This window comes from Coturnix japonica, unplaced genomic scaffold (genome assembly GCF_054131305.1).
Source record: "Coturnix japonica strain WE unplaced genomic scaffold, WE-NBRP24 Scf166, whole genome shotgun sequence".
In the NCBI taxonomy this organism is placed as follows: Eukaryota; Metazoa; Chordata; class Aves; order Galliformes; family Phasianidae; genus Coturnix; species Coturnix japonica.
The window spans coordinates 16,137-30,326 of NW_028189069.1; the positions used below are offsets into that span (position 1 = coordinate 16,137).

Sequence of the window (14,190 nt, forward strand, 5' to 3'; positions counted from 1 at the left end):
TGGGGTCTATGGGGGTTTATGGGGGTCTATGGGGTCCCATTGGGGTCTATGGGGGTGTATAGGGGTTTATAGGGGTCTATGGGGGTCTATGGGGGTCCTATAGGGGGTCCCATTGGGGTCTGGGGTCTATAGGGGTCTATGGGGCTCCCATTGGGGTCCCATTGGGGGTCCCTATAAGGGTCTCTATGGGGCTCCCATTGGGGTCTGGGGTCTATGGGGTCTATGGGGGTCTATGGGGGTCCTATTGGGGTCTATAGGGGTCTGGGGTCTATGGGGCTCCTATAGGGGCCCCATTGGGGTCTATGGGGCTCCTATAGGGCCCCCATTAGGGTCTATGGGGGTGTATAGGAGTTTATAGGGGTCTATGGGGGTCTATGGGGGTCTACAGGGGTCTATGGGGTTCTATGGGGTCTATGGGTCTATGTGGGTCTATGTGGGTCTATGGGGGTCTATGGGGTCTATGGGGGTCTGGGGTCTATGGGGGTCCTATAGGGGGTCCCATTGGGGTCTATAGGGGTCTATGGGGGTCCTATTAGGGGTCTCTATGGGGGTCTATGGGGCTCTATGGGGCTCCCATTGGGGTCTCTGGTCTATGGGGATCTATGGGGCTCCCATTGGGGTCTATGGGTCTCTATGGGGGTTTATGGGGCTCCCATTGGGGTCTATGGGTGTCTATAGGGATCTATGGGGCTCCCATTGTGGTCTATGGGGTCTATGGGTGTCTATAGGGGTCTATGGGGGTCTGGGGTCTATGGGTGTCTATGGGGGTCTCTGGGGGTATCTGGGGCTCCCATTGGGGTCTATGGGTGTCTATGGGGATCTATGGGGCTCCCATTGGGGTCTATGGGTCTCTATGGGGGTTTATGGGGCTCCCATTGGGGTCTATGGGTGTCTATAGGGATCTATGGGGCTCCCATTGTGGTCTATGGGGTCTATGGGTGTCTATAGGGGTCTATGGGGGTCTGGGGTCTATGGGTGTCTATGGGGGTCTCTGGGGGTATCTGGGGCTCCCATTGGGGTCTATGGGTGTCTATAGGGATCTATGGGGCCCCCATTGGGGTCTATGGGTCTCTATGGGGGTTTATGGGGCTCCCATTGGGGTCTATGGGGCTCCCATTGGGATCTATGGGGCTCCCATTGGGGTCTATGGGTGTCTATAGGGATCTATGGGGCTCCCATAGGGATCTATGGGGCTCCCACCTCTCATCGCAGTAGGTGAACTTCATATCCATGGAGTGTCGGCTGAGCACGGCCCCGGGTCTATAGGGGTCTATGGGGGTCTATGGGGGTCCTATTCGGGTCTATAGGGATCTATGGGGCTCCCATTGTGGTCTATGGGGCTCCCATTGGGGTCTATGGGGTCTATGGGGGTCTATGGGTGTCTATGGGGGTCTATGGGGCTCCCATTGGGGTCTATGGGGTCTATGGGGGTCCCATGGGGGTCTATGGGGGTCTGGGGTCTATAGGGGTCTTTTGGTATCCCATGGGGGTCTATGGGGGTCTATAGGGGTATATGGGGGTCTATAGGGGTCCTATTGGGTCTATGGGGATCTATAAGGGTCTATAGGGGTCTATGGGGGTCTGGGGTCTATAGGGGTCTATGGGGGTTTATGGGGCTCCCATTGGGGTCCCATGGGGGTCTATGGGGGTCTATGGGGGTCTGGGGTCTATGGGGGTTTATGGGGCTCCCATTGGGGTCCTATTGGGATCTATAGGGGGGTATATGGGGGTCCTATTGGGGTCTATGGGGGTCTGGGGTCTATGGGTGTCTATGGGGGTCTCTGGGGGTCTGTGGGGCTCCCATTGGAGTCTATAGGGGTCTATGGGGGTCTATGGGGGTCTATGGGGGTCCTATAGGGGTCTATGGCAGTCTATGGGTGTCCCATTGGGGTCTATGGGGCTCCCATTGGGATCTATGGGGCTCCCATTGGGGTCTATGGGTGTCTATAGGGATCTATGGGGCTCCCATTGGGGTCTATGGGTGTCTATGGGGGGTTATGGGGCTCCCATTGGGGTCTATGGGGATCCTATTGGGGTCTATGGGTCTCTATGAGGGTTTATGGGGCTCCCATTGGGGTTCTGAGGGTCTATAGGGGTCTATGGGGGTCTATGGGGTCCTATTAGGGGTCTCTATGGGGGTCTATGGGGCTCCCATTGGGGTCTGTGGGGCTCCCATTGGGCTCCCATTGGGATCTATGGGGGTCTATGGGTGCCCTATTGGAGGTCTATGAGGGTCTATAGGGGTCTATGGGGGTCTGGGGTCTATGGGGGTCTATGGGGTCCCATTGGGGTCTATGGCAGTCTATGGGTGTCCTATTGGGGTCTATGGGGTCTATGGGGGTCTGTGGGGCTCCCATTGTGGTCTATGGGGCTCCCATTGGGGTCTATGGGGTCTATGGGGCTCCCATTGTGGTCTATGGGTGTCTATAGGGATCTATGGGGCTCCCATTGGGGTCTATGGGGGTCTATGGGGGTCTATGGGGCTCCCATTGGGGTCTATGGGTGTCTATAGGGATCTATGGGGCTCCCATTGGGATCTATGGGATCTATGGGGTCTATGGGGGGCTCCCATTGGGGTCTATTGGTGTCTTTAGGGATCTATAGGGCTCCCATTGGGATCTATGGGGCTCCCATTGGGGTCTATGGGTGTCTATGGGGGTTTATGGGGCTCCCATTGGGGTCTATGGGTGTCTATAGGGATCTATGGGGCTCCCATTGTGGTCTATGGGGCTCCCATTGGGATCTATGGGGCTCCCATTGGGATCTATGGGGCTCCCATTGGGGTCTATGGGTGTCTATAGGGATCTATGGGGCTCCCATTGGGGTCTATGGGGCTCCCATTGGGGTCTATGGGGTCTATGGGGCTCCTATTGGGGTCTATGTGGGTCTGGGGTCTATGGGGGTCTATGGGGGTCTATGGGGGTCCTATTGGGGTCTATGGGGCTCCCATTGGGGTCTATGGGGATCCTATTGGGGTCTATGGTGGTCTATGGGGGTTTATGGAGCTCCCATTGGGGTCTATGGGGGTGTATAGGGGTCTATAGGGGTCTATTGGGGTCCTATAGGGGTCCTATAGGGGGTCCTATTGGGGTCTATGGGAGTTTATGGGGTCTATGGGTGTCCTATTGGGGTCTATGTGGGTCTGGGGTCTCTGGGGGTCTATGGGGGGCTCCCACCTCTCATCACAATAGGTGAACTTCATATCCATGGAGTGTCGGCTGAGCACGGCCCCGGATCCCAATGGGGCGTCAATGGCCGCGGGGTGAGCGATGGGTTCACAGATCAACACTAAGCAACGCAACGAGGAGCCGCCCCCGGCGCTATAGGAACGGAGGTGACCGGCGCAATGAAGGACCTGTGGGGCAGGGACCCATAAGTGTGGGGTCAATGGGGTGGGGATCCCATAACCCTGCCCTATAAGTGGGACCCATAAGTATAGGGAGAGAGGGACCCATAGCATCAATAGCCCAACCCTTAGCCCCGCCCCCTTCCGCTTAGCCCCGCCCCTAACCCCACCCGATTGGTCATAGCTTCTCCCTTAGCCCCGCCCCCTTTCATTTAGCCCCGCCCCCAGTCCCCTTATCCCCATCCGATTGGTTGTAGCCCATCCTTAGCCCCGCCCCTCGTCCTTAGCCCCGCCCCTTCCAAAATAGCCCCGCCCCCATCCCCTTAGCCCCGCCCCCCCATAACCCCTCCCGATTGGTCGCACCCCCGCCCTTAGCCCCGCCCCCTTCCCAGTAGCCCCGCCCCCTTCCCAGTAGCCCCGCCCCATTCCTCTTAACCCCGCCCCCTTCCCCTTAGCCCCGCCCCTAACTACTCCCGATTGGTCGTATCCCCTTTAGCCACGCCCCCTCGCCCTTAGCCCCGCCTCCATCCCTTTAACCCCGCCCCTTGCCTTATCCCCGCCCCCTCCCCCTTAGCCCCACCTGATTGGTCGTATCCCCCCTTAACCCCGCCCCCATCCCTTTAGCCCCGCCCCTTTCCCCTTAGCCCCGCCCCTAACTCCTCCCGATTGGTCGTATCCCTGCCCTTAGCCCCGCCCCCTCGCCCTTAGCCCCGCCCCCTTCCCTTTAGCCCCGTCCTCTTCCCCCATAACCCCTCCCGATTGGTCGCATCCCAGCCCTTAACCCCGCCCCCTTCCGCCTTAGCCCCGCCCACTTCCTCTTAGCCTCGCCCCCTTCCCCCCATAACCCCACCCGATTGGTCGTAACTCCCCTTTATCCCCGCCCCCTTCCATTTAGCCACGCCCCCTTTCCTTTAGCCCCTTCCCCTTCCCCTTATCCCCGCCCCTAACCCCTCCCGATTGGTCGTATCCCCGCCCTTAACCCCGCCCCCTTTCCAGTAGCCCCTCCCCTCCCCTTAACCCCGCCGCTTTCCCCTTAGCCCCGCCCCTAACCCATCCCGATTGGTCACATCCCCGCCTCCTCCCCGAAGCCACGCCCCCTTCCCTTAGCCCCGCCCCTAACTCCTCCCGATTGGTTGTAGCTCCTCCCTTAGCCCCGCCCCCTTCCCAGTAGCCACGCCCCCTCACCCTTAGCCCCTACGCCGCCCTTAGCCCCACCCACTTCCTCTTAGCCCCGCCCCTTCCCCCATAACCCCACCCGATTGGCCGTTTCCCCCTTTAGCCCCGCCCCTACCCCCACCCTATTGGTCGCATCCCAGCCCTTAGCCCCGCCCCCCTCCCCTAAGCCCCGCCCCTCCCCTTAACTCCGCCCACATCCTCTTAGCCCCGCCCCCTTCCCCCACTAACCCCTCCCGATTGGTCGTATCCCCTTTAGCCCCGCTTCTTCCCCTTAGCCCCGCCCCTAACCCCTCCCGATTGGTCGCATCCCAGCCCTTAGCCCCGCCCCCCTCCCCTAAGCCCCTCCCCTCCCCTTAACCCCGCCCACTTCCTCTTAGCCCCGCCCCCTTCCCCCATAACCCCTCTCGATTGGTCGTATCCCCTTTAGCCCCGCCCCTTCCCCTTAGCCCCGCCCATAACCCCTCCCGATTGGTCGTAGACCCGCCTCTAACCCCGCCCCCTCGCCCTTAGCCCCGCCCCCTTCCCCCATAACCCCTCCCGATTGTTCGTATCCCAGCCCTTAGCCCCGCCCCCTTCCAACATAGCCCCGCCCCAACCCCTCCCGATTGGTCTTATCCCCTTTAGCCCCGCCCCCTTCCCTTTATCCCCACCCCTAACCCCTCCCGATTGGTCGTATCCCAGCCCTTAGCCCCGCCCCCCTCCCCTAAGCCCCTCCCCTCCCCTTAACCCCGCCCCTTCCCCCTTAGCTCCGCCCCTAACCCATCCCGATTGGTCACATCCCCGCCTCCTCCCCGAAGCCACGCCCCCTTCCCTTAGCCCCGCCCCTAACCCCTCCCGATTGGTCGTAGCTCCTCCCTTAGCCCCGCCCCCTTCCCAGTAGCCACGCCCCCTCACCCTTAGCCCCGCCCCTTCCCTTTAGCCCCGCCCCCTCCCCCATAACCCCTCCCGATTGTTCGTATCCCAGCCCTTAGCCCCGTCCCCTTCCAACATAGCCCCGCCCCAACCCCTCCCGATTGGTCTTATCCCCTTTAGCCCCGCCCCCAACCCCCCCCGATTGGTCGTATCCCAGCCCTTAGACCCGCCCCCCTCCCCTAAACCCCGCCCCTCCCCTAAACCCCGCCCACTTCCTCTTAGCCCCGCCCCCTTCCCCCATAACCCCACCCGATTGGTCGTAACCCCCCTTTATCCCCGCCCCCTTCCATTTAGCCACGCCCCCTTCCCTTTAGCCCCGCCCCCTCTCCCATAACCCCTCCCGATTGGTCTTATGCCCTTTAGCCCCGCCCCCTTCCCTTTATCCCCGCCCCTAACCCCTCCCGATTGGTCGCATCCCAGCCCTTAGCCCCGCCCCCCTCCCCATAGCCCCTCCCCTCCCTTTAACCCCGCCCCTTTCCCCTTAGCCCCGCCCCTAACCCATCCCGATTGGTCACATCCCCGCCTCCTCCCCGAAGCCACGCCCCCTTCCCTTAACCCCGCCCCTAACTCCTCCCGATTGGTCGTATCCCAGCCCTTAACCCCGCCCCCTTCCATTTAGCCACGCCCCTTCCATTAGCCCCGCCCCCTCCCCCTTAGCTCCACCTGATTGGTCGTATCCCCCCTTAACCCCGTCCACTCCCCCGTAGCCCCGCCCCCTCGCCCTTAGCCCCGCCCCCTTCCCCCATAACCCCACCCGATTGGTTGTATCCCCTTTAGCCCCGCCCCCTCGCCATTAGCCCCGCCCCCTCCCCCTTAGCCCCGCCCCCTCCCCCTTAGCTCCACCTGATTGGTCGTATCCCAGCCCTTAACCCCGCCCCCTCTCCGAAGCGCCGCCCCCTTCCCTTTAGCCCCACCCCCTTCCCCATAAGCCCTCCCGATTGGTTGTATCCCCTTTAGCCCCGCCCCTTCCCTTTAGCCCCACCCCCACCCCCTTAGCCCCGCCCCTAACCCATCCCGATTGGTCATATCCCCCTTAGCCCCGCCCCCTCGCCCTTAGCCCCGCCCCCTTCACCCATAACCCCTCCCGATTGGTCGTATCCCGGCCCTTAGCCCCACCCCTTCCCTTTAGCCCCGCCCCCTTATCAGTAGCCCCGCCCCTACCCCCTCCCGATTGGTCGCATCCCCACCTCTAACCCCGCCCCCTTTCCAGTAGCCCCGCCCCCTCGCCCTTAGCCCCGCCCCCTTCCCCCATAACCCCACCCGATTGGCCGTTTCCCCCTTTAGTCCCACCCCTACCCCCTCCCTATTGGTCGTTTCCCCCCCTTTAGCCCCGCCCCCCTCGCCTTCCACGCTGCCGCCTTGAGGTTGAGGCAGCGCCCCCTGCCGCTCAACGTGCTCTTCATCCTCAATGAGAAGCTCCGGCCCGAGCGGTCACCGCGGCGACGGGACCCCGCTGTGGGGGGGGGAGGTCAGTGAGGGGGGGTCTATGGGGGGCTATGGGGGTCTATGGGGGTCTATGGGGGTCTATGGGGTCTTAGGGGGGTCCTATGGGGGTCTATGGGGGTCTATGGGGGTCCTATGGGGTATTAGGGGGGTCCTATGGGGTCTATGGGGTCCTATGGGGGTTTATAGGGTGGATATGGGGTGGTTATAGGGGTCTATGGGGTCTATAGGGGTCTATAGAGGTCTATAGGGGGGCTATAGGGGTCTATGGGGTGGCTATAGGGTGGTTATAGGGGTCTATGGGGGTCTATGGGGGGCTATGGGGTCCTATGGGGTCCTATGAGGGTCTATGGGGTACTATAGGGGGCATATGGGGGTCTATGGGGGTCTATGGGGGGCTATGGGGTCTTAGGGGGGTCCTATGGGGTCCTACAGTGGGGTTATGGGGGGCTATGGGGTCCTATGGGGTCCTAGAGTGGGGTTATGGGGGTCTATGGGGTCTTAGGGGGGGTCTATGGGGTCTATGGGGGTCTATGGGGTGCTATGGGGGGCATAAGGGGGGTCTATGGGGGTTTATGGGGGGTCCTATGGGGTCCTGGGGTGGGGCTATGGGGTCCTAGGGGGGTCCTATGGGGTCTATGAGGTCTTATAGGGTCCTGGGGAGGGCTATGGGGGTCTATGGGGTCCTATGGGGTCCTACAGTGAGGTTATGGGGGTCTATGGGGTCTTAGGGGGGTCCTATGGGGTCCTATGGGGTCTATGGGGTCTATGGGGTCCTAGGATGGGGTTATGGGGGTCTATGGGGTTATGGAGGTCTATGGGGTCTTAGGGGGGGTCTATGGGGTACTATAGGGGGCATATGGGGGGTCTATGGGGGTCTATGGGGTCCTATGGGGGTCTATGGGGTTCTTGGGGGGGCTATGGGGGGTCTATGGGGTCCTATGGGGTCCTACAGTGGGGTTATGGGGGTCTATGGGGTCCTATGGGGGTCTATGGGGTCCTATGAATGTCTATGGGGTCCTAGGGTGGGGTTATGGGGGTCTATGGGGTCCTATGGGGTCCTAGGGTGGGGTTATGGGGGTTATGGGGGTTATGGGGGTCTATGGGGTCTATGGGGGTCTATGGGGGTCTATGGGGTCTATGGGGTCTTAAGGGGGTCTATGGGGTCCTATGGGGTCATATGGGGGGTCTATGGGGTCCTATGGGGTCCTACAGTGAGGTTATGGGGGTCTATGGGGTCTTAGGGGGGGTCCTATGGGGTCTATGGGGTCTATGGGGGTCCTATGGGGGTCTATGGGGTCCTAGGTGGGTCCTATGGGGTTCTATAGGGACAATGGGGTCTTATGGGGTCCTATGGGGTCCTAGAGTGGGGTTATGGGGGTCTATAGGGTTCTATGGGGGTCTATGGGGTCCTACAGTGGGGTTATGGGGTCCTAGAGGGACTATGGGGTCCTAGGGGGGCTATGGGGTCTTAGGGGGGTCCTATGGGGTCCTAGGGTGGGGTTATGAGGGTCTATGGGGTCCTATGGGGGTCTATGGGGTCCTAGGGTGGGGCTATGGGGTATTAGGGGGGTCCTATGGGGTCCTAGGGGGTCTATGGGGTATTAGGGGGGGCTATGGGGGTCTATGGGGTCCTATGGGGTCCTACAGTGGGGTTATGGGGGTCTATGGGGTCTATGGGGTCCTATGGGGTCCTATGGGGTCTTAGGGGGGTCCTATGGGGTCCTACAGTGGTGTTATGGGGGTCTATGGGGTGCTATAGGGGGCATATGGGGGTCTATGGGGCCCTAGAGTGGGGTTATGGGGGTTTATGGGGTTCTATGGGGGTTTATGGGGTCCTATGGGGTCTATGGGGGTCTATGGGGGTCTATGGGGTTCTATAGGGTCCTAGGGTGGGGTTATGGGGGGCTATGGGGGTCTATGGGGGTCCTATGGGGGTCTATGGGGTCTATAGGGGTCTATATGGGTCTATGGGGTGGCTATGGGGTGGCAATGGGGGGCTATAGGGGTCTATGGGGTCTTAGGGGGGTCCTATGGGGTCCTATGGGGTCCTATGGGGTCCTGGGGAGGGCTATGGGGGTCTATGGGGTCCTAGGGTGGGGTTATGGGGGTCTATGGGGTCTTATGGGGGTCCTATGGGGTCCTATGGGGTCCTAGGGTGGGGGTATGGGGTCTTAAGGGGGTCCTATGGGGACTATGGGGTCCTATGGGGTCCTACAGTGGGGTTATGGGGGGCTATGGGGTCTTACGAGGGTCCTATGGGGTCCTAGGGGGTCTATGGGGGTCTATGGGGTCCTATGGGGTCTTAGGGGGGTCCTATGGGGTCCTATGGGAACTATGGGGGTCCTATGGGGGTCTATGGGGGTCTATGGGGGTCTATGGGGTCTATGGGGTCTATGGGGTCCTAGGATGGGGTTATGGGGGTCTATGGGGTTATGGAGGTCTATGGGGTCTTAGGGGGGGTCCTATGGGGTCCTATGGGGTCCTATGGGGGGCATATGGGGGTCTATGGGGTCTATGGGGGTCTATGGGGTCTATGGGGTCTATGGGGGTCTATGGGGTCTATGGGGGTCTATGGGGTGTTAGGGGGGTCCTATGGGGTCCTATGGGGTCTTAGGGGGGTCTATGGGGTGCTGGAGGGGGGGGAAAAGGGGGTCTATGGGGTCTATGGGGTCTTAGGGGGGTCCTATGGGGGTCTATGGGGTCCTATGGGGTCCTACAGTGGGGTTATGGGGGTCTATGAGGTCTTAGGGGGGTCCTATGGGGGTCTATGGGGTCCTATGGGGTATTAGGGGGGTCCTATGGGGTCTATGGGGTGGCAATGGGGGTCTATGGGGTCTATGGGGGTCCTATGGGGGTCTATGGGGTCCTATGGGGTCCTATGAGGGTCTATGGGGTACTATAGGGGGCATATGGGGGTCTATGGGGTCTTAGGGGGGGTCTATGGGGGTCTATGGGGTCTTAGGGGGGTCCTATGGGGGTCTATGGGGTCCTATGGGGGTCTATGGGGTCTTGGGGGGGCTATGGGGTCTTAGGGGGATCTATGGGGTCCTATGGGGTCCTAGGGTGGGGCTATGGGGTCCTAGGGTGGGGTTATAGGGGTCATGGGGTGCTATGGGGGGCATATGGGGGTCCTATGGGGGTCTATGGGGTCCTATGGGGGTCTATGGGGTTTTATGGGGTGCCGGAGGGGGGGAAATGGGGGTCTATGGGGGTCTATGGGGTCTATGGGGTTTTATGGGGTCTATGGGGGTCTATGGGGGTCTATGGGGTCCTATGGGGTCTATGGGGGTCTATGGGGTCATATGGGGGGTCTATGGGGTCCTATGGGGTCCTACAGTGAGGTTATGGGGGTCTATGGGGTCTTATAGGGTCCTGGGTGGGGCTATGGGGGTCCTAGGGGGGCTATGAGATCTTAGGGGGGTCCTATGGGGGTCTATGGGGTCTTAGGGGGGTCCTAGGGGGGCTATGGGGTATTAGGGGGGCTATGGGGGTCTATGGGGTCCTACAGTGAGGTTATGGGGGTCTATGGGGTCTTAAGGGGGGTCCTATGAGGGTCTATGGGGTACTATAGGGGGCATATGGGGTCTATGGGGTCTTAGGGGGGTCCTATGGGGACTATGGGGTCCTATGGTGGTCTATGGGGTCTTAGGGGGGTCCTATGGGGTCCTATGGGGTCCTAGGGTGGGGTTATGGGGGTCTATGGGGTCCTGGGGGGGAGCTATGGGGTCCTATGGGGGCATACGGGGGTCTATGGGGGTCTATGGGGGGCATATGTGGTCCTATGGGGTTTCAATGGGGCTCTATGGGGCTCTATGGGGTTTCAATGGGGCTCTATGGGGCTCTATGGGGTTTCAATGGGGCTCTATGGGGTTTCAATGGGGCTCTATGGGGTTTCAATGGGGCTCTATGGGGTCTGACCGTGTCGGGGGCTCAGTGCGTCGTGCAGCTCCTCGTGGTCACACGGGTGCACGAAGTCGAACACGCTGTGACCGATCAGCTCCAGCTGGGGGGGGTGAGTGTGCAAGGCCTTGCACGAGGAACCCTTGCACACCCACCCCTTGCACACCCACCCTTTGCACGAGGGCACCTTGCACACCCACCCATTGCACACTCACCCCTTGCACACTCACCCCTTGCACGAGGTCCCCTTGCACACCCACCCCTTGCACGAGGAGCCCTTGCACACCCACCCCTTGCACAAGGACCCCTTGCACACTCACCCTTTGCACACTCCCCCCTTTGCACGAGGACCCCATGCACACCCACCCCCTTACACACTCACCCCCTTGCACACTCATCCCTTTGCACGAGGACCCCTTGCACACCCACCCCTTGCACACACACCCCTTGCACACTCCCCCCTTTACACAAGGACCCCTTGCACACTCCCACTTTGCACACCCACCCCTTGCACACTCACCCCTTTGCACACCCACCCCTTGCACATTCACCCCCTCCCATTTCACAACACACACACTCCCCCTTTGCACACCCACCCCTTGCACACCCACCCATTACACACTCACCCCTTGCACACTCACCCCCTCCCATTTCACAACACAAGCACTTCCCCCTTTGCACACCCACCCCTTGCACGATGACCCCTTACACACCCACCCCTTACACACCCACCCCTTGCACACCCACCCCTTGAACACCTACCCCTTGCACACACACACCCTTTACACAAGGACCCTTTGCACACTCATCCCCCCCTTTGGACACTCCCCCCTTTGCACACCCACCCTTTGCACGAGGACCCCTTGCACACCCACCCCTTGCACACTCACCCCCCTTTGCACACCCACCCCTTGCACACACACCCCTTGCACATTCCCCCCTTTACACAAGGACCCCTTGCACACTCCCCCTTTGCACACCCACCCCTTGCACACTCAACCCTTGCACACTCATCCCCCCTTGCACACCCACCCCCTTGCACACTCCCCCCTTTACACAAGGACCCCTTGCACACCCACCCCTTGAACACTCACCCCTTGCACACTCACTTTCACAACCCCCCCTATCCCCACACTCCCCCCTCCCTTATCACAACACACACCCCCACCTTGCACACTCCCCCCTTGCACACTCCCCCTTTACACACTCCCCCCTTTACACACTCACCCCCTTGCACACACACCCCTTGCACACCCACCCCTTTACACAAGGACCCCTTGCACACTCCCCCTTTGCACACCCACCCCTTGCACACTCACCCCTTGCACACTCATCCCCCCTTGCACACTCACCCCTTGCACACTCACTCTCCAACAAACCCCCCTTCCCCACACTAACCCTTCCCTATCACAACCCCCCCTTGCACACTCATCCCCCCCTTTGGACACTCATCCCGCCTTTGCACACTCCCCCCTTGCACACTCACCTCTTGCACACTCATCCCCCCCTTTGCACACTCCCCCTTTACACAAGGACCCCTTGCACGCCCACCCCTTTGCACACTCTCCCCTTTACACGAGGACCCCTTGCACACCCACCCCTTGCACACTCACCCCCCTTTGCACACCCACCCCTTGCACACACACCCCTTGCACATTCCCCCCTTTACACAAGGACCCCTTGCACACTCCCCCTTTGCACACCCACCCCTTGCACACTCAACCCTTGCACACTCATCCCCCCTTGCACACCCACCCTTTGCACACTCACCCCTTGCACACTCACTCTCTCACAACTCCCCCCTCCCATTTCACAGCACAAACACTCCCCCCTTTGCACTCTCCCCCCTTGCACACCCACCCCTTGCACACCCACCCCTTTACACACCCACCCCTTTGCACCCCCACCCTTTGCACCCCCACCCTTTGCACACCCGCCCTTGCACACTCACCCCCTCCCATTTCACAACACAAACACTCCCCGCTTTGCAGACCCACCCTTTGCACAAGGACCCCTTGCACACTCATCCCCTTTACTCACCCACCCCTTGCACACCCCCATTACACACCCACCCTTTGCACACTCACCCCTTGCACACTCACTCTCCAACAAACCCCCCTTCCCCACACTAACCCTTCCCTATCACAACCCCCCCTTGCACACTCATCCCCCCCTTTGGACACTCATCCCCCCTTTGCACACTCCCCCCTTGCACACCCACCCCTTGCACACTCATCCCTTGCACACTCACTCTCCCACAACCCACACTCCCCCCCATCACAACACACCCCACCTTGCACAAGAGCCCGTTGTCCCATTGGGGGTCTCCATGGGGGTCACCCCTTGCACACCCACCCCTTGCACACACCCCCCTTGCACACTCACCTGGCCCAGCCCCAGCAGCCTGCTGACGTTCTCAGACAGGAAGATCATGTCCCCCCCATCACTGAGCACCATCAGGAACCCGCTGAGCGCGCGTGCGTAACACACGTCCACATCCTCTGCTGCGGCCGCCCATGTCCCTTTAAGAGATGGGTTATGGGGTGGGTTATGGGGCACTAATGGCCCCATAGAGCCCATAGAGCCCCATAGAGCCCTATAGAGCCTCATAGAGCCCTATAGACCTGCATTGACCCCATACAGCCTCCACTGACCCCATAGACCCGCACTGACCCCATAGGCCCCATAGAGCCCTATAGAGCCCTATAGAGCCCTATAGACCCACAATGACCCCATAGACCCCATAGAGCCCTATAGAGCCCTATAGACACCCATAGACCCCATAGACCCCTATAGACCCCCATTGACCCCTATAGACCTACATTGACCCCATAGACCCGCACTGACCCCATAAACCCCATAGAGCCCCATAGAGCCTTATAGAGCCCCATAGAGCCCTATAGACCCCTATAGACCCCCATAGACCCCTATAGACCCCCATTGACCCCTATAGACCCCTATAGACCCCTATAGACCCCCATTGACCCCTATAGACCCCTATAGACCCCTATAGAACATCACTGACCCCCATAGACCCCTATAGACCCCAATAGACCCCCATAGAGCCCTATAGACCCCCATAGAGCCCTATAGACCCCTATAGACCCCCATTGACCCCTATAGACTCTCCATTGACCCCATTGACCCCATAGAGCTCTATAGACCCCTATAGACCCCTATAGACCCCCACTGACCCCTATAGACCCCAATAGACCCCTATAGACCCCCATTGACCCCTATAGACCCCCACTGACCCCAATAGACCCCCATTGACCCCATAGACTCTCCATTGACCCCATAGACCCCATAAGACCTTCCATTGACTCCATTGACCCCGTAAGACCCTCTATTGACCCCATTGACCCCATAGACCCTCTATCGACCCCATAGACCTTCTATTCACCCCATAG

At 60.3% G+C, this 14,190-nt stretch overlaps 1 protein-coding gene across 1 annotated transcript in view; it reads right to left on the reverse strand.

Moving 5' to 3' along the window:
- Positions 1-14,190, reverse strand: part of LOC146751038 (hypoxia-inducible factor 3-alpha-like) — a 43,328-nt gene that overhangs the window by 12,850 nt on the left and 16,288 nt on the right. Inside the window, exons 4-7 of the mRNA XM_085535735.1 lie at positions 13,166-13,302; positions 10,799-10,883; positions 6,778-6,887; positions 3,177-3,355 (exon numbers count right to left, since the gene is read on the reverse strand). Of these exons, the coding sequence (XP_085391861.1) occupies positions 3,177-3,355; positions 6,778-6,887; positions 10,799-10,883; positions 13,166-13,302 (511 nt within the window). The remainder of the gene's footprint in view (positions 1-3,176; positions 3,356-6,777; positions 6,888-10,798; positions 10,884-13,165; positions 13,303-14,190) is intronic.